The sequence below is a fragment of the Callorhinchus milii genome, unplaced genomic scaffold (genome assembly GCF_018977255.1).
Source record: "Callorhinchus milii isolate IMCB2004 unplaced genomic scaffold, IMCB_Cmil_1.0 Scaffold1, whole genome shotgun sequence".
NCBI lineage: Eukaryota > Metazoa > Chordata > Chondrichthyes > Chimaeriformes > Callorhinchidae > Callorhinchus > Callorhinchus milii.
The window spans coordinates 47,982,934-48,003,822 of record NW_024704742.1 but is presented as its reverse complement, the minus strand read 5'-3'; the positions used below and the strand labels follow the sequence as shown (position 1 = coordinate 48,003,822).

The 20,889-nt window shown below is 39.5% G+C and overlaps 1 protein-coding gene across 1 annotated transcript in view; it reads left to right on the top strand.

The window, feature by feature from the left end:
* pds5a (PDS5 cohesin associated factor A) overlaps positions 1–20,889 on the top strand; it is an 81,607-nt gene that overhangs the window by 41,847 nt on the left and 18,871 nt on the right. The window contains exons 9-18 of the mRNA XM_042340190.1: positions 596–690; positions 2,313–2,458; positions 4,619–4,770; positions 7,394–7,507; positions 9,192–9,273; positions 12,685–12,733; positions 15,251–15,390; positions 15,825–15,940; positions 20,144–20,249; positions 20,618–20,778. Of these exons, the coding sequence (XP_042196124.1) occupies positions 596–690; positions 2,313–2,458; positions 4,619–4,770; positions 7,394–7,507; positions 9,192–9,273; positions 12,685–12,733; positions 15,251–15,390; positions 15,825–15,940; positions 20,144–20,249; positions 20,618–20,778 (1,161 nt within the window). The remainder of the gene's footprint in view (positions 1–595; positions 691–2,312; positions 2,459–4,618; positions 4,771–7,393; positions 7,508–9,191; positions 9,274–12,684; positions 12,734–15,250; positions 15,391–15,824; positions 15,941–20,143; positions 20,250–20,617; positions 20,779–20,889) is intronic.

The following is a 20,889-nucleotide window of genomic DNA, read 5'->3' as shown; positions in this document are numbered from 1 at the left end:
TACCACATCGTCGAGGAGTCTCAAAGTACTTCACAGGATTCCTTTGTAGAGTGCGATGCCGATAATTATAGGTGACGGTGGCAGCAATTTGTATGCAGCAATGTCCCACAACATCTTTGAAGTGAATAATCGATTCATCATGCACAAACGAACTTCCTGCTACTTATCTATTTTTGACCTAAGTGCACTTTGGAGCTTATTATTTTGAGTGTTCACCTATCCTATTACCCGTGATCCAAGTGAGGTCCACTTCTGAACGGTATAAAAACATTTTACAAAGACAGTTGACATATAGTGTCAAATCATTTGAAGGGACAGCATCACTCATGTTTTCTCCCGTTTGTTGATCGAGTAATCAAATAAATAAAGCTGGCCATGACTGGTGGGTAATCAGATCTTTATTTGTCAGTTTGTAATACCTCTATGTCAAATATAACATTTCTTTAGGAAAAAATGCTATCTTATCCCAAATGTTATTTTTCTAGGATTTAAATTTCAAATGGATAAGGCAGTTAAAATGTTGCTGGGAATTTTGCTGCATGTGACAAGATGGTTTTAAAGTATGAAAAACATAATTATGTATACTTCTCTACAGGTTTAATGACATTCATGTTCCAGTGAGACTAGAGTGTGTGAAGTTCGCAAGTCATTGTCTGATGAATCATCCTGACTTAGCCAAAGATCTTACAGGTGAGATGCTTAAATTTTTAGGAAGTCATTATAACAATGAAGTTTCTTAACACTTTGGGTGATATTCCTGCCTTGTGGTGCTCTGTTCTAACCATTTCCATAAGATCACTAAATACAGTTAGTGGCCTGTGTGAATATTATCTTTGGGAGGTAAATTGTGCTGGTTCCATAGTGACGTGCCTAACGAAAAGAAGAGCAAAGCTGATTCAACTTTCTGGGGCAGACTCATTTATCCAGTACCTCACCCAGGACGTTATATAGAATTCAAGGGTTCTCTTGATAGTTGACTTGCCTCATCAATGGGACTTCAGCAATTGGCAAATTGCTGGGGCTGGAGGGGAGTTCTTGTCACTCCTCAGTTCCTGATAGTTTTGCAAGGCAACAGGCTCACTTACAAGATGGTCATAGTTAGACAAGCATAGGAAAGCTTACCAGTGACTCGTCCTGACAAGTTGCACAATTTAGTTGGTTCAAATGTAGCAATATCCCTCTGGACTTTTGAGTTCCCTAATGCTTTGGGCACTGCCAGTTGTGTTCTGTTCTTCAGGAGTATGCACCCTTATTAGCATTTTGAACTTCAAAGCGCTAAACATCAGGGTTAATTGGTAATCTGCTTGGTTATTAAATGTTTTAACTGAATTTATTTTTACTTTTAGCCCTTTAAAAATTAATTAGTGCAGGCCAGCCAGATATTGTACACTGAATTTGTTCCTGAGATTTATAGAATTTTTGGATCGTTGGCTTTTTGTAATAAGGTAGGCATTTTTGAAATAATTTAAAAAGCAAGCCAGTAAAATGAACAAGGGTTGTGAGTCTTTAAAGTCCTCAAAAGAAAGTCAACAGGTATAAATCAATAGTGGGTCATAGAGTGGATCATAGAAGGGGCATTCAAACTGCTGGAGTTGACCTGTGAGTAAGCTCAGGACATAAATTGATTCCAAAATGGTCCATTCAAGTTATAATGTTTTTATTTTCATTATTCTAAGAATTAGAGGACATCCGAAGGTGCAAGAAGACACTCAAGGGTTTGCACCTGAGCTGGGGTAGATTCTGGGGAGTGGGGCCAACAACAACAACAACAAGATTGCATTTATAAAGCGCTTTTCACGTCGGGAGGATGTTCCAAGGCGCTGGACAGTTGGGTCGGGACCCGAGCAGAGGGGAAATAGTCAGGGTGAGGGTAGGGAGGGGGTAGAGAGTCGAGAGGGGAGGTGAAGGCACGGTTGAAGAGAAAGGTCTTGAGACCGGCCTTGAAGGAGGAAAGGGAGGAAGCAAGGCGAAGGCACTGGGGGATTGGGGTGGGAAGATAACTGAAGGTGCTGTCAAAGATGAATGTGTTGTGATGGACTTTGAAGGAGCCAATGTGAAGGGACTTTAGGGTGGAGTTACAGAGAGTGTGGGCAGATAGGCTGAAGGCCTGACTGCCAATGGTGAGGCAGGCAGGGGTGGTGGTCACAAAGCAAGCCAGTGCCTGCTGAGCAGAGGGAGCAGATAGGTTGGTAGAGTTTGAAGAGTCCTATTTGGCCTATTTGTTTAGGTCAAAACTGATTGTGATCTATTAAATGCTTACAGTGGTCCAGAGTAAAGCGTTGTATATTTATAAATTATTTTTTTATCAATAGAGTTCTTGAAGGTCCGATCACATGATCCTGAAGAAGCAATCCGACATGATGTTATTGTTACGATAATAACTGCTGGAAAGAAGGACCTGTCCCTGGTGAATGACCAGCTGCTTGGGTTTGTGAGGGAGAGAACATTGGACAAAAGGGTGTGTTTTTAAATAGCAACAATTGGTTTATCTTTTTAACACTCAGCTGAACCTACTTGCACGTTTGCCAAGAATAGAACTGTTTACTTTACCTTGGGTATAATGGTGTTGGGGCAAATTTATGAAATGTCTGCACACTGCCACCTTGTGGTATTGGTATCTTACATTATACAGTGTTTATGAGTATAAGTGTGCTTGGTTGAGCAACCACAATCTGCCACACAAAAAATATGTCCTGCTTCAAGGTGTGAGGACTCCAAAGGGTACATTGGTGACTGCTGGAGTTCAACTAGCTAAAATGCCTTACCTTGCCATTAAAAGCACTGTCTGGCAAGCTTCCCACTGCTTGTCCAGCTAAGTCGACCCTACACATTAGGGCTTTGGCTTGGAGAGTTAACAGGAACTAAATGAGAAGAAGCCCTGCCGTATCAAGTCCCACTGATGAGTCAGGCTGGTTGGTTTGTTCTGCAGTACTGCGGAACCACATGGCTCAAGATCACCACAGAAGATTGACTCAATTCCGCCACTGAACACCTTATTTTAGAGGCCCACTGCAGATTAAAAATGTTTCAGAATTACTCAACTTTTGGACTGAAACATTGACGAGCAATACCTCTTTTGGTCTTGGCTGGTAAGACTCAAAAGTTAGTGAAGTATTGACAAAAAGTAACATTTGCCACAGAACTCACTGATAAACTTTGGCCAATCTGATTGAGATTGGTCACGAACCAAGGAGTTCAAATAAGAAGGCTCTTGAAGAAGGAATTGAACTCCATGATTGCAGTATACGACAATAGTGAAGAACAAATACCCATCACTCAAAAATTGCTTGCTGTGCATCTTTTTTTCCACAAACTAGGTTCTGACCTTTAAAAATCATGTTTTTTTATATAAGTTCCTTGCATACATCTTCTCAAAAACATCAGTTTGTAGCAAGTTGGTTTTCTAAGTCAACCACCACTTTGTTTGTACACAATCGAGTACACACCTAGGTCTTTCACCTTACCCCTTGTCAAATTCTATATAATGTGTATAGTTTCTATGTTTACATCCAACCAGTAGTACTTTTGACCTCATTCCTGCTACTTTGTGGTCGGTTGGTAATCCATTTTCTCATGAATTTTTGATGATCTCAAAGAGGGTTTTATTTGAAGCATTCTGTTGTCAATTTCGGATCTCGCCTCAAAAATGCACAGTTGATCAGACACAGTCCGAATTGATCAGACATAGTACTATATTCTTATTTGGTGTCTTTTATTGTTTTCTTTCTATATATGTACTATTCCATTTTGCTTCTGATTATTGATTCCTTTAACTTTTTAAGTATTGAGATCAAGGTAATGTGGTCTTTAGAACTGGTATGGCACAGTCACTCTGCTTCAAAATTGTCTTTAAGTACCCTGATTGGTTCCAATAATCATTTGTTTTTCAAGGACATCATTCTTGTTCCTCTTTTCTCTTGCCCTTTCTAAATTTAGAATCACCTATTCCTTCTGCGTGAAAGTCAATCTACATTAGAAGGAATGAAAAGACTCCACTAATAGATCAGTTGGCAAAGCCAATGCTCCCCAACAATAGGGCTGCTACAACCAACTTAATGTCCTGGGTTGGAAAAACAAAAGTCAGCTGGAATTCCACTCATGATCCTATACAGTGACTCCTTTTGGAAAATATACATTTATTTACATGGGGTGGTGACAGATTTGGTTAGAAAGCCTCGCTGTCTAACAGCCTGCATCTCATCACCCATGCAGAATGGCCACTTGAACAAATTACCACCAAAGGGTGCCCTGGCATATAAAATTATATCCAACACCAGTTCATGCCTTCAGGAGAGGAGGAGCACATAAAACTAAAGCAGATAATAACTGAAAGAACAGCAGTATGCCGTTGTATTGTATTGAGCAGTACTGTGGATCCCTGCGGATTGGGTGGGTGGAAGTAAACGTGAAATACTACACTGCTCTGTTACCAATCTGAACAGTGATTCATAGGAAAGGCGATTTGGTGAGGGGTTATTCAATGATTTGCTATCTTAAACCCTTTAATGCCTGTGAGAGTAAAACAGGGCCACATTAAAATAATAAAATCCTTGTTCTGCCTTCCTGATTTTAACGGTTGTGTGTAGCTGACTGGTTTTATTTTATTTTCCATTTCAAGTGGCGAGTGCGGAAGGAAGCAATGATGGGTTTGGCCCAGCTGTACAAAAAGTACTGTCTTCATGCTGAGGCTGGGAAAGAAGCTGCACAAAATGTTAACTGGATCAAAGATAAACTCCTGCATATCTACTACCAGAACAGCATTGATGACAAGTAGGTCAATCTGTAACATGTCAGGTACAAGTTAGCCTGGTAAAAAAACAACAGATGGTATCAGTTAATTTCAGAATGTAAATTATTTAAGAACAATGGTTGGAATAGTGCTGCAATATCTTTGAAACTACAATGAGTTATTATTATGAGGTGCGCTTTGTGGCACATCATCTCACAATAAACCATTATTAAATAATTCTTCACTTTGTCTTATGGGTCATCTGAATAGATTGCTTAATCTTTGTCAGTGTTGACTCTCACTATGTTGTTCAGATTACTGTCTTAATAGATTCTCCATATTATTAAAAGGGGATGGTTAATGCCAAAATATGGAAATCAAATTATTTTCTTTTTTGTATACCATGTACGTTTTTTGCATTTTACTGAAGCATTTTCCCAGACTATATCCTCTAGTAATTTTGGATTCTTTGCTATTTATAACTTTACTGGATCTCTTCCTCTTTAGCAGATCCGACAGAAGTTCCTACCCATCTGCTACTAAGTTCACTGCTGACTCTTTCTGCAAATAACTTTGTTACTCTTCAGCACTCCCTAAACAAAAGTCAACACTCCTTTTTTCTGAGACGTCAGTCTCATATTAAAAATAGCCTTTTCATCTGCATAGGAACTATTTCTTCAAGGCATCATTTGAGGATCTATTATATTGCATAGGGGATAACTGCTCTATCGCTGTACCAGTAGTAACTCCTAGGTGCTTAAGGTTAAAATCAAGAAAGTTGGTTTCAAAAATTTCCCATTTTTACTTATTTGAGGTATATAGTAAACTCCAGTTGTTCAAAGGGAAAAAGTGACAAGTTATCAGGAGTAACAAATTAGGTATTTGTATGAATCCATAAATAATTTATATGCATACATAAATAAATATGTATGAATCCATAAATAAATGGCGTTGGGATATTAACAGCACGATGACTTAAGTGGTAGTTAAGGCAGGGTCAAGTTATCAGGAGTTTTCTGTAATTGCCAATTAATATCAGTTCCACGGCACTTATAAGGCAAATTTATATAACTTGCTTTATTTAATAAAAACAACCAAGCATAAATGACCTATTGTATGTTGCCTTTGAGTTGCCTTTATCACCTCAAGGCAGGACTATGGGAACTCTCTCCTCGCCGGCCTTCCCGGCACCTCCCTCCACAAGCTGCAGGTCATTCAGAACTCTGCAGCTCGTGTACTGTCCCGCACCAGGCTTCGCGACCACATCACTCCCACCCTCGCTCACCTCCACTGGCTCCCCATCCCCCAGAGGATCGAATTCAAGATCCTCATCCTCACCTACAAGGCCATTCACGCCTTGCTCCCTCCTACCTCTCCGACCTACTATACCCCTACTTACCTGCCCGTACCCTCCGTTCCTCTGGCTCCGGTCTGCTCCACATCCCCCGCCCCAACCGCCCTACCATCGGTGGCCGGGCCTTCAGCCTCTCAGCCCCTCGGCTCTGGAACTCTATCCCCCAGTGCCTTCGCCGCTTCCTCCCTTTCCTCCTTCAAGGCCTTCTCAAGACCTTTCTCTTCGACCGTGCCTTTAGCTCCCCTCTCGACTCTCTACCCCCTCCTCGCCCCCTCCCTTCCCTCACCTCACCCTGACCATTTCCCCCTGCTCGGGTCCCGACCCAACTGTCCAGCGCCTTGGGACGTCCTCCCGACGTGAAAGGCGCTCTATAAATGCAATCTTGTTGTTGTTGCATATTTGCCATAGATGTCCAGTCAGACGTTAGGCGTAGCTGGTCTCATAATTCATCTGATTTAAGATCTTCTAGAAGATAATTTGATTATTGAGCATCAAATGCATTTCTCAATTACAGCTGAAGTTTCCAAGATCAGATATACTCTAGATTAGCACTGTACTATTCTTGCTGACAAAATGTCATTGATACCTAACAAAAAGTTTGTTTTTGATGAGCAAGTTCTATTGATTCAACTTGAACCTTGTGCTCTGAAAAATAGTTTTAAAATTCATAGCAATTATCTATGTGAATTTGTCAGGATTTTTGCTCAACAGGGTTTGTACACATGTGGATACCCCTTATCTGGCTTAGGTGTATCCAAACCAGACAAGATTTCCATATATATATTATATATATGCCAATTATGCATTGAAATTTCTGGACTAGAATGCACACACACTCTCTCTGGTGGAATTATTAAATGCATGTTAGCGAGAGATGAGGCTTGGGGATTCCAAGAATGTGTGTTAGGGTATTCTAAAGTTTTAACAGTGTACTGTTTTACAGGTTTCCAACAGTTTATCCAGTTAGGACCATCTTACATGTTTGGACTTTGGCTAGAGGGATTAAACGAAGTCATGTAGAAAGAATTCTTGGCCCCAGTAATTGGTCTGCTCTTCCAAGTCCTGCCGCTCGGCAAGCCTGGCTGGTCTCATCAGCAGTGCTCTGGAATACTGATAATCCAACTGGTTCAACAAACAGACTACTGAGGCTGCCATTAATTCCAATTCAACATTCAGTTGTCAATCCTCATTTTGGAGCCCCAAGGAGACCCAGCTTACCTCTCACTCGGAGGCTCTGGCTTAACAAGATTGTGTAAGCTGAAGGTTCATTTGTGCCATTGTGTAACCATTATATTTCCATGTTTGGTTAGGTTGTTGGTGGAAAAGATCTTCGCCCAGTACCTTGTACCCCATAATTTGGAGACTGAAGAAAGAATGAAATGTCTTTATTATCTTTATGCTTCCTTGGACCCAAATGCAGTCAAGTGAGTATTGTTTGTCAAATATTTATGTTACAAAACTATTTGTATGCACAAACATTTAAGGTTTAAATTTAGTGAAACATGGTCTGATTAAAATCACCTGTATTTATATGATCACAAGACTGGTTAAGAAGAAGGCCCTTCAGCTTGTTTGATCTTGTCCTTCCAGAATACGAACCCTACCATCTTCCCATCACACTTTAAGCTGTTTTATAAATGAATTCAGTGTCCTGGCCTCAACCACCCTTCCTGGCAACCTATTCCATTCATTAATTATTCTCTGGATTAAGATGTATTTTCTGGTGTCTGTGCTGAAATTGACCTTTGGAGCTCTGAACACATGTCTACTTTTTCTACTGTCTTGTTGCATCTGGAAGTATTGTTCTGGGGTTACCTTGTCAATCCCATTTTAAATTTTAAAATCCAAGTCCCCTCTGATTTGTTTACTTTCAAGACTGGAGAGCTGAACCTGTCCAATCATTGCTCATAGCTGATTGCTCCAACACTGGGAATCATCCTCATTTATAAATAACGTACAAGATAGAAACATGACACTGAGCTCAACCAGTCCATGTCAGTGTTTACATTCCACATAACTCTTCACCCATTTCTTCACCCTTCCAATCCCTTCTCCCTTATGTGAAGGTCTATCTTCTTGAATTCATCCATAATATATGATTCAACCACCGCTTCAGGCAGCAAGTTTCACAATCTCACTACCCTCTGAAGAAATTGCTCCTAAATTCTCTTGTAGATCTTAGATCCCTTGGTTGTTATCTTATACTTGGTTATGGACATCCCAACCAGTGAAAATGGCCTATTTATGTTCACCTTATCAAACTCTTTTATATCCTTAAACACCTCTATTGGGTCCCCTCTTAAACATTTCCAGCTAAAAAAGGGACAAAATATCCACACTATTGGCCTTATTATTATAGCGTTATTTACCTGACTAGCTACTTTAGAGATTTCCCAGATTGTTTTACTCCTTAGGTTCCTGCCATCTAAACAAAAGAGTTTCTTTATTTTTCCTGCCAAAGTGAATTATTTAATTATTTAAATTATTTCCTTCATTAAACTTCATTTAAACTAATTTAAAGCTAGAATTAGTTAAATTGTTGAAGTTGATATTGGATATTGTATTTGCCTTCTTCCATTCAAAACTTTACAATTTTGTTGACTTTGTGCATTGGTGGTAGCACCAGTTTTGTTTTTAATGAGTAAATCGGATGATTTGGCTTGTTTTATTTGAGTTCAAAAGACTGAGTGAATTTATTGAGATTCAAACACAGACTTTGGTCCCAAACTGAAAGCTAAACAAACTAGACTACATGTTATAGTTTCAAGGTAGAACAGGAGGTTGTGTTACAAATACAGTTAGAAACATCAGCTGACTAAAATGTCATTAAGGGAATAAAATAGTTTGTCTGTTAAAGGGATAAAATAATTTTAATTGTTTACTTCCCCCGTGCCTTTTCTCTCTCCGCCCCCGCATAATCACAAGATTATAACAAGCTAAATTTCTTCCAAAAACTGAGTGTAAACATCAATATGTAATATTAATATTTGTCAATAGCATTACTTGTCACCAGTGTTGGAGCAATTAATATGAATTTAATTTTTTTTACATGAAATTAGAAATATGTTGAGTTTATACTAAAGCTCTCAATATTAATTTTGCCCGTAGAGCATTGAATGAAATGTGGAAGTGCCAAAACATGTTACGGAGTCATGTTCGGGAATTGCTAGACCTGCATAAACAGCCTGCAGTAAGTATTCCGAGCATTACTCATCTGTTTTTAGGGTCAGCTGTGTGTTGACACATGCTGAAACCTAACACCATGTTTGAGTATCCAAGCAAGCTTGAGTTCTCCTTTAAAAAACACTGTCATCACTCCTATCCTTAAAAAACCCTCCCAGGACCCTTTTCCCTAACTGCCACCCCATCTCCAACCTCCCCTTCCTCTCAAGGTCCTGGAACGAGTTGTTGCTTCTCAGCTTCACTCCTTCCTCTCCCACCACTCCCTTCTCAAACCCCTCCAATCAGGTTTCAGTGCTGCCCACAGCACAGAAACAGCGCTGGTCAAAGTGACAAATGACATTCTGGCCATCTGCGACCAGGGCTCCCTCTGCCTCCTCTTCCTCCTTGACCTCTCTGCAGCTTTCGACTCCATCGACCACTTTGTCCTCATCCACCGCCTCTCCTCTCACCTCAATCTCCACTTCGCTGACCTTGAATGGTTCAGGTCGTACCTCTCACTCCGCCTGCACTTCATCTCCACAAACGGCTTCTCCTCTAGCCCCCGGACTGTCTTGTACAGCGTTCCTCAGGGCTCTGTCCTCGGTCCCCTCCTCTTCAACATCTATATGCTCCCTCTTGCTGACATCATCCGCAGACATGGGGTCAAATTCCACATGTACGCAGATGACACCCAACTATATCTCTCTGTCTCCACCCTTGACTCCAGGACCACTGCTGTCCTGACGGAATGTTTGTCAGACATCAAGTCCTGGATGAGAATTAACCTTCTTCAGTTCAACGTCAACAAGACCGAGGCTCTCCTGATTGGCTTCCATCAGCGCCTCCATACCTCAGGCGCTGACAACATAACCGTCCGTGGTTGCACCCTCCACCTCACTGAGCCAGTCCGGAACCTTGGGGTCTTGTTTGACCCTCAACTATCCTTTCTACCCCACATCTGCATCATGACCCGGTCTGCCTTCCCCCATCTCTGCAACGTCGCCTGGCTCCGACACTGTCTCACGCCACAGGCCACTGATACCCTCATACATGCCTTCATTACATCGAGGCTCGACTCTGCAAACTCACTGCTTGTCGGCCTCCCCAAGTCCTCCCTCCACAGGCTGCAGATCATCCAGAACGCTGCAGCCCCTGTCCTCTCCCGCACTAGGCTCTGCGATCCTATCACCCCCATCCTTGCTCAACTCCACTGGCATCCCATCACACAGAGGATACAGTTCAAGATCCTGGTCCTCACCTTAAAAGCCCTCCACGGTCTTGCTGCTCCCCCCCTACTTCTGCGACCTCCTAACCCCCTACCAGCGGGCTCAGGCCTGCTTCACGTCCCTCGCCTTGCTCGCCCCACTATGGGTGGGTGGGCCTTCCGACACTCTGCCCCCACCATCTGGAACTCCAACCCGCAGTCCCTCCACCTCACCCCCTCCCTCGCCACCTTCCAAGACCCATCTCAAGACCCTCCTCTTCGACCGTGCTTCTGTTCCCCCTGCCTCCCTCCCACCCTCCCGGACCCCAGCTCAGGTCCGTAACTCTGTCTGTCCAGCTCCTTGGCATGTCCTCACTACTTGAAAGGCACTTTACAAATGTAATGTTGTGTGTTGTTGTTCCGCATATGTATGCGTGTGTGCATGAAAGTTCCATGTGTCTGGAACAGAATGCATATTCTTCTCTCTGATTGGTAGGGTGGTCCAGCAAGGACCACCCTACCTATCAGAGCTTTGGCTTGCAGGGATAACAGCAGCCAAGTGCACCCAATGAATCGCCCCTCCCAAATCCTGCTGACAAGGAGGCTGGTCCATCATTAGCAGTGCCTTGTACTGCAGACCCAATGGATCTGTATCCATTGTGGAGTCCTGTAGCTCAGTGGTTACAGCACTCACTTCGCAAGTGAGAGACCTAGGTTTGATTCCCGGCAGGGCGAAACCTTGGGCAAGTTTCCTTACTCCACACGCCTAATAATAATCCCTCACAAAATAAATAAAATAATAATTTGGTCACTGAATCCGTGATTGTTTGTGGGATACTGCTGTGCGCAATTGGCTGCCACATTTCACCCACAAATATACAGTCAATTCACTTCACAGTATATTCTGTGAAGCGCTTTGAGACATCTAGAAGACAGGAAAAAGTGCTATATCAAATGCAAGGATTTATCCCGCAAATTACCACAGAGGGTTAATTCAATTCCAATATACCTTTGCCAAATATACCACCTTGGAGCTAGCTCAGAAGGAGACCACATTGCATTGCTCAATTGTTCCATTTGCTTACAAATGCAGTCACTATATGTTAAAGAAATGTTGTGAAGCACTCCCAGACCTATTCAATGTTATTTGTGTCATATCAGATGCAAGGATTATTATTATTATATTAAAAATATTTCTATTTAACATTCCAAGATATGTGATGCTAAATATTTGTCCTTTACTACCTTGAAATATTTTTTAAATTCCATTAAGGAGGTTCACCCTCTTCACAAGTATTTGCTTACAGACATACATAGAGCAGTTCTATCGTGCATTTGGCATACATTCCTCACCCATGCTACATAAATTGCAAATGTTTTATTCCTTGAGATTCAAGGTGATACCACTTAAATAAACAAAACTATCTGACTACAAGTGTAGAAATAGAGGATGCAGTTCTACTAATGCAAGCTTCATTAGAGCCTAAAATTGAGATTAAGTAAGTGATGCAGAAATCATTATATGATTAGATTTCGCAAAGTCTATAGCAGGAGCTGTCGTTTCTCATCTTGTGGTTCCTATGCTTTTGTGTATGTATTTTCCCCTTGATCTCTATTGTTGATCGGCCATTAGAATGAATCAACAGTGTATGCATGTTTTGTCCCAATTCTGTTAATTTGAAATGGAAAAGAAGCTGAAACATTATGAGTAGAAACTTTATACGGTATGTTGAGCTGGACAAAAGAGTGTTTAAGCAATTGCAGGTGATCATTACGATGAAAAAATAATAATAATAGTCCTTGCAAAACACAAAACACTGCAGATGCTGGAAATCTGAAAACAAAAACAGAAGTCGCTGGGAACGCTCAACAGGTCAGGCAGCATCTATGGAGAAAGGAAAGTGAGTCAACGTTTCGGGTCAGAACGCCACTGGCGAAGAGTCGTGGACCCAAAACTTTGACTCACTTTCCTTTCTCCATAGATGCTGCCTGACCTGCTGAGTGTTCCCAGCGACTTCTGTTTTTGTTTATAATATTCCTTGCATTTGATATAGGGCCTTATTACGAAATGTCTCAAAGCTCGAAACGTCTCAAAGCTCAAACAACAGGATACTTGCTAGATTATGGTGAAGCAACAGTTTCTAAATATTGAAAGATTAACTACAAATATTTATTATACAATTATTTTGAACTGAAGAACATTTTTATAATTTCAAATATTTTGTTTTGTTGCAGTCAGAGGCTAACAATAATGCCATGTTTGCCAAACTGATGGCAATAGCAAGTAAGTATGCTTTGGAAAGTAAACATGTTAACATGTGGTGTCTTTCATTCAATTGCGTATAATTTAGTTGCTTAACTAATTGCATTAAAAAGACTTTCTCTTATTTCAAATTTATGTAACAATAAATGCACAATGTTATCTATTGGAATAAAGGTACATTTGGTTTGTTCTTTCACTTTTGACTCATCAAAATAAATTAACATTAATCAGAAGTCAAGCTTAAGTCGTAACCTTATAACATTGTACTGTGTGGAACCAAAACCCATTTTTTCCCCTATAAATTTAGTATCCAATTCTATTTAAAAAATTTTGCCCACTGGCATAAGCCTCTCTCTTCTGGTCTGACCTTCTCTCGCTGGGTTCCATAGGCATAGGCCTCCTGTACAGTGCCTGAATCATCATTCATTGGCCACTTGACTGTAGAGATCATCACAGCCGAGCCTAATCCCACCCCACCCAGCTGTCACACATGTGCACAACCAGTAGATGATGATGTAGTGAGACCAGGAGCCTGAGTGTTTTTCCCTCCCATGTAACCCGGTTGAGACCATCAAACTCGGCACCAGTCTTAGTAACCTGGTCTGTAAACTCCATCAGTTTTCATTCTTCCTCCATGAATTTAAATAGTGCTCACTTGACTACAGCACTAGCATATTTGGATTTTAGTGCATATAAACAACTAGTTGTTAAATAATTAAGAGCCAAGTACCCACAAAGTTATAATATTTTACTTCAAAATTCACTAGAATCCCATTTCCTAAACCTGTGATGATAAAACTATAGAAAAAAAAAGCCTAGTCTTTGAAACTGGAATTTAAAAGTTAAATTATTGTAGCATAATTGCATCTTGAAGAACGTTTTGATCTTGTGTAATATCCAAGTCTTGTACATTGTTCATTTTCTTCTAAATCTAAATCAGCATATTTTTTCTTCACTCCATCTGCTTTTCTTTTTTTCCATATCCTTCTCTCTTTTTCATTAAAAAAAACCATCAATCCTCTTTTAGCATAAGTAAGCTAGGAAAATTTGTCTGGTGCCAAGGTAGAGCATTTTGCTTGTGTAAGGTGTTCTACCTCGGTAAGAGTAAATATGAATGTTATTAATAGATTTGGTTCTTCATTCGTTATATTCCACATACCATGGGTAAGGTAAGTAATGGATTTTGGAAAATCTGAGTATATTTTCCTGTTCACATTTACCATAGGCAAGTGCTGTCTATCCCGTGTAAATGGAGGAGTCATAAATTCCATTTGTAGAAATCAAAGGGGGAAAGGTCAGAATTCAAACACAGCATAATCCAATCACAGTCTAACCAAAATACATAAGAACCAAGTCATGGTCAAACAGAAAAAAAACGAATACAGTATCCATGTCAGTGGATTGGCAAACACGTCATTGTCACAGAGTGCAGGATGCGATTTACAGACATTGTTTTGGCAGTTGTCACTTGGCTTGCTTAGGTTCATTTTTAGATGGAAGGAAAAATGTGAAAGTGCAGAATTGCATTGTTGGTGCATCTTTTGCCAGCTCTCTGCACTGCCACAACAACTTAACACCCTATCTAAATAACTGGGGGAGGTGGGGGAGGAGAGTGTGCCTCCTGCGATTGTTGGTTTTCAATCAACTTAATGTGACTTAGCAGGATGTGCAGTTTGACAAGATCTTTCACTTCTGCTGGTTCTCAGTCTTGTTTTCCTCTGGAATCAGACAGCTTTGCAAGAGTTACCCATGGTATGTGGAGGATAATGAATGAAGAAGAAAGGTAGATTGTCCTCCTTTAGATGTAGTCCTCATTCTTCGAACAGTTATCTTCCACATACCATATTCCCACCCACTTCCCCTCTGGACCTTGGTCCAGAGACCATGCCTAAGTTTTTCAGTGATATTTTATTTTTGCTGGTGTACCATGTTTTCATTCTTATTAATTTTAGAAACACTACAATTGTTAGATACTGAGAAACCTGTGTATTATCATTGTTGCTGGCATTTTTACTAACAATCTACTTTTTCAACAAAGCAAAAAAAAACTTGCAAGTGAATCTCTCAAGCATTGGTCAAATGGGACCTCGAGTGTCTCGACACTTAACATTTTCATACTTTGCTACCTCTGGTTGAAATAACTGAAGATGCCCAAATGAGGGGAGAACTCTCTTTTTTTAGGGCAGGGGAGGTCACATGGGTTCCAGCTGAATAGTTCCTTAAAGGGGCAGGCGACGCTGTGATTTCACGGTTAAATTGGCTGCCTTACTCCATGGTATGTGAAGGATAACTTAATTCGAAGAATGAGGACTACTCACCTCAAGGTGAGTAATCTACCTCTTTGCAGTTTCTGGGTCCAGAGAATAATGCATTTGAAACATTTTTAAAAAAATTTCTATTTAGATTTTCCAGTTTCTCCATTTTCTCCTGTTGACTAAGTGTATATGTTTCTGTTTTGCTTTCACCGGTAGTTTTAAAACTTAGGGTTTTGTTGTCTACTGATTACCGTATTTTCTAATCTGTCCTGCCTATGATCAGAAAACTTGCCTGACCCAGGAAAAGCGCAGGATTTCATGAAAAAGTTTAACCAGGTTTTGGGTGATGATGAGAGGCTGCGGGCTCAGTTGGAATTGCTGATTAGTCCGGCATGTTCATGTAAACAAGCAGAAATCTGTGTGGTAAGTGAACATTATTTCTGTGTTTGGTTACCTCCCTTAAAGTATATAAAATCTACTGCTCAAATGTTTACCCTTTTATTGAAAGTAAGACCTTTGAGAAATAGTTTTGCTTCCCTAACTCTTTTTTGTTTTCCCACACACCGTCTATAATTGTTCTCAAATTCCTGTCAATATTAGTCTGAAACTAGCTGCAATAAGGTGCAGATTATTAAATTTTTATTTCCTTGTGGGAAAGTACCTGACTCTTGAGACACAAACCGAGGCATCGCCTTTCCATGGAGCTAGCTCTCATTTCAAATGTTTAAGATAACTAATTTTTACTATATTGTCAAATTCAAACTTAAGCACCTAAAGCTCAATCATGATAAACAATTTAATTTTTTTCTATAAATTCATGGAATCTTCACTCTTTGTTTTCATCCTGTTTTCATCAGAGAGAAATAACACGTAAACTAGCAAATCCCAAGCAACCAACTAATCCCTTCCTGGAGATGGTGAAATTTCTGCTGGAAAGGATTGCTCCAGTGCATATTGATTCTGAAGCTATCAGGTATGCTTTCTAACATTTAGGTATTGTACGGAAATTACTGTTCAACACTTATTATAATTATTATGTTCTTTGCACCACAGATATTTATTTAATGGAAGCAAAAATTGTTAAGTAATGTTCTTCTACTTGCCTACTAACAATCCTCTGGATAAAAGTGGTCATGCCTTTTGTGGGACTTGCAGTGGCAAATAGGCTACTGTAATTGCCTACAAATACCCAGTCACTTCACTTTACATTAAATCCTGTGAAGCACTTTGAGACTTTATGATGATGATAAGGTGCAGTATCAAATGCAAGGATTACATTACATAAAATGGAAGCTGAGGGATTGAAGGCATTGGTTTGGAATGTGTTATGCTTGTACTTCAACCCTTTCTAATTTGGGCATTCAGGTGTCTGTTCAGGTTGGTATTATAATGTTATCAAAAAATCAACAGTATTCTGTAATAAAAAGGTCAAACATTCAAATGTCATCTTAACTATCATTAATAGGCAAAACATTAACTTTACTTAAGATTTCCATTTATTACTTATTATTTTTCCTTTTAATTTTATTTTGCTATTTTCTACCTTATTCTATTCGTGTTCTATTTTTTCTGATTCTCTCTTGCTTCCAATGCATATTTGGAGATGAAACAGTGTCCTTTAAATGATGAGATAAGTAGCCAAATAATTTGAATTTGGGGTAAATTTGGATTAATATGGGAGAATAATTGATTGATTTTTAAACTGTTTTTGTTTTAAACCTGAATGGGCTGCATTGAGCAATGGAATATGTTTCAACATTGGTTCTTTTAATTAATTATGTCTGGTGTCATCTGTCAATTGGAGTGATATCAGCTTTTCACTACACAAAAAAAGTATCCAATAAAACTGATAGTCCAAAGCCATGAGCTAGAAATCAACTGCTACAAGATCATCTCCACAAACTTCACCATTGAGAACAGCTTCAGGGTGTCTGCCTAATGCATATCCGGGCACATTCAATGTGCTACATATTGAAGTATCACTAAATTGATGATGAGATGAGATAAATTTGCAAATGTAACCTGTACCCTTGCAACCCACTTACAAACAAGGTTTCACTTTTTGTCATTTAAAAATCTGCACTTCAGGCTTGCATTAAAGAGGATGTGGTTATATCCTGTCTGTTCCATCTGAAATTAGATTATATGTACCTTTTTTTTAATATCAGCCACCTTTTCAGTATTCAGCACCTCAAAGGATACCATGTTATGGAGTCCGTGTGCTTTTACTCTTCTTATTGGCTGCCTGTTGTTGTTTACTGCACTTGCTGCCAACTGCTATTGTGCTCCCTCATGGAGTATTGTGCCAAACAAGAACATTTCTGTTTCAGCAGTGAGAAATTCATGATGCTTGAAAGGCCCATTGTCAGTAACTTTAAATGTTATGGATTATTGTGAAGTATCCTTATTCCCTTACCTATTACTTAATACTGAAATAATAATACTTGCATTTGAGAGCGCCTTATCTAGTCGTTGAGACAACAACTTACATTTAAATTGCGCTTTTCACACGGGGTAGCGTCCCGGAGCCCTTCAAACATCTCAAAGCTCTTCACAGAATAAACTGTAAAGTGAATTGACTGTATATTTTGTGGGGGAAACGCAGCAGCCAATTGCGCACAGCAGCATCCCATAAAGTCTTTTTTTTTCAAATTTGATCAAACAAAAACAATCCATTTCAACCGATTGATCCAAACAGTCAATGTGTTATCTGAATTTACTTTGTATCCTCTGGATTCTATTCTCTTCCTCCACCATACCCACACATACTATGTTCTTGTGATCATAAAGTTACATTTAATACAACATTCAGTACTGTACTGTTTAGTTTCTCATTCTTTACGTAAGCATTCAAATGCTTGAAATTCATTACTTTAGACAATACAGAAATAAATTGAAACCGATTCTGAAATAACCATCATTCAGAGATTCACCTGTTAATAACCCACCAGGTCTGAAATCCTAAATAATTGTGGTTAGTTTTTTTAAAAAGCCAATGTGCAAGGCCTTCTTGGTTGGTGCCAACTTGAGCATTCCTATCCACTGCAAAGTAATTCAAGCCATGCATCAGAAACCACGGGAAAGGAAAATTGGCAGGGATCTGAGAAATGAGTGCAATCAATATACCATGTAAAAGCAGGAGAGCAGTGCATTCAGAGTTTCAGATAAAATGTCAAGCAGATTGCTGGCCTGAGCAAGTAAACTGATGACGATAAGATGTCTTATCAAGCAATACTGCACATAATGCTTTCTCTAAGCAACCAAATAGTTGTCATTGCTTCAAAATCTGGATACATTTGTGTTGATTTGTCTTCATTTGTTGTGCCAAAACCGGTTAACTTATTGTTTCAGTTCTTTTTCTCATATCATCGGCATGAATTGCAGCTATACCTCTTAATCTGTGCCAAATTCTGAGTGTCCACCATATTGCTGCATCATGTTTGCATCTGTCAATTAATGCAATTGTAACACCTCCTAATAATAATAATTCTTGAATTTGATATAGCACCTTATCAAGTCTTCGAGACGTTACAAAGCGCTGCACAGAATATACTGTAAAGTGAATTGACTGTATATTTTGTGGGCGAAACGCGATAGCGAATTGCGCACAGCAGTTCCCCACCAACAGTCATGGATTGAATGACCAAATAATTTTTTTTGAAGGAATTATTACCCCCGGAAAAGCGATTCGCCAATCGACTAACAACCAGGTTCCTACTTACTGTTAGGTACACAGAGGTGCATGGAGTAAGGAAACTTACCTAACGTTTCACCCTCCCGGGAATTAAACCCAGGACTCTCACTTGCGAGGCGAGTGCTCTAACCACTGAGCTACAGGACTCCACATTGATGCACTTCAACAAAGAGCTATAGCTATCAAAATGAGCCCCAAGTTGCTGAATTTCAATAAATTGAGTCACAAATTATGATCAGAAGCTAAAAAGTATCAAAATAATGTTTGCATTTGATATTCAGTTGTAACAAACATTATTTATTTATAAATGACTACTTGTTATTTGGGCAAAAATGAAAATTAATGTCATCAGCAGTGTCCTACAAACAGCAATAAGTTGAATGAATACATTTTGGGAGGTGAATTTGATGAAGATGGGACAGTGGGAAATTCCCAGGATTTCTTCAAAACAGTGCCGAGATATTGTTAACACCACACTTGAACCAACTGCATAGATAGTACCTAATGTTAACGTTTAATCCAAAGGATGGAATCTCTACAAATGCAGCAGTCCCTCAAGTTCTGGGATGGGGCTCAAATTCTAAACCTTTGACTGGTTGGTACCAACAACCAGTCTTTCATCTTTCAATCTTTCTTCAATTGAACAGTTCCTCATTGAAGTATTTAATCTAGTTGCAAGGATTGAGCACTGAGGAAACTAGTCTCCAAAGATTTTCCACTCCACTGGGCATATCTATGATTAAAAAGTATTGGGGTCACTGAATTATGTCACTGGTTCAATAATTCATTTTCTTTCAAAAGAGAATTGTAAACACTTTACATTGAAAGGACTGAAGCCTTTTTTAAATAATCATTCAGTACATTGAATCTGCTCTTATTTTATTGTACTGCTGGTTAACTGCTAGAGTGGTATTACATATTGAGTAGCAGTACTGTTTAGTAGACTTCACAATAAGTGCAAAAGGATTTCATACAGCTTTTAATGATGATGATGATGGATTGTCAAGCAATATCTTACTTTCATTGCTTTGGAAACGGAAGAGGCTACAGAAGGGAAATTGGCTTGTTTCCTTCATCCCTTGAGTATTACATTGAATTACGTGAACTGGAAAGCATTGAAACCTGCCAATTGATCCAACTTGTCTTTATCAGTGTTTATACTCCACATGGGACTCCGCCCATCCTAATCCTCTTTCCCAATCCCCCTCCACGCTTCCCTTCTCCCCTCATCTATTTATTATTTTATTTGTGTATTCTTTGAGCAGTAGCCATAGTTTATAGTAAAACTCACATAAGTTGTATCAGTCGGGACTATAACATTAAACATGACACTTACGCTTAGTCCGAGTTGCAGGCAAATGCAGGCAATAAGTCGTACAAAATCAGATTTAATCAATCATCTGCACTGCGCATGCGTAATTCAATGCAAAGGTAAGTGTGCATGCAATCGCTCATCACTGCAGCCAATGTCTTATGTTACAGTTCTTTAGTGAAGCTCATGAATAAATCCATCGAAGGCTCTGCAGATGATGAAGAGGAAGGTGTAACCCCTGACTCTGCAATCAGAGCAGGCTTGGAGCTTCTTAAGGTATGAAACCCAATTATCTTAAAATGAAAGCTCTTGATCTCCAAAGCACTTCAACATTACAGCCTCATGTGCTATGGGAAGATTGCATTCTAAATTGAAATAATTATGTATGGGTGGATTTGCTGTTAAATTGTAGTCTGAACTTAATGTAGTTTCATGCATTAATAACTTCTTTAAAATCTGACCACATTTTTGAATCTGTCAGTATTGTGACAAAACTAACCAATCCCTTTTTAGGGTTTTAAATTTTGAATCCATGTTGAACAAATAAATATTGTTGGGTATAAGGTTGTCTTTCAAAATGAAAATATAATATTTAAAAAAGGTCACCTTTGTATTTCTCCTTCCTTTCCATTTCTGTGCTGCAGGTTTTGTCATTCACACATCCCACCTCCTTCCACTCTTCAGAGACGTATGAATCACTCTTGCAGTGTTTGAAGATGGAGGATGATAAAGTAGCAGAGGCTGCCATTCAAATCTTCAGAAACACTGGACATAAAATAGAAACTGATCTCCCACAGATTCGTTCGTAAGTACCCAGTAGGAAGAATTTTCTGGACATTCAAATTCCATATGTACAAAAATTCTAAGGGAACACTGTTCTGCTTCATTGGAATATCAATTGATTTGAAAGATTTTG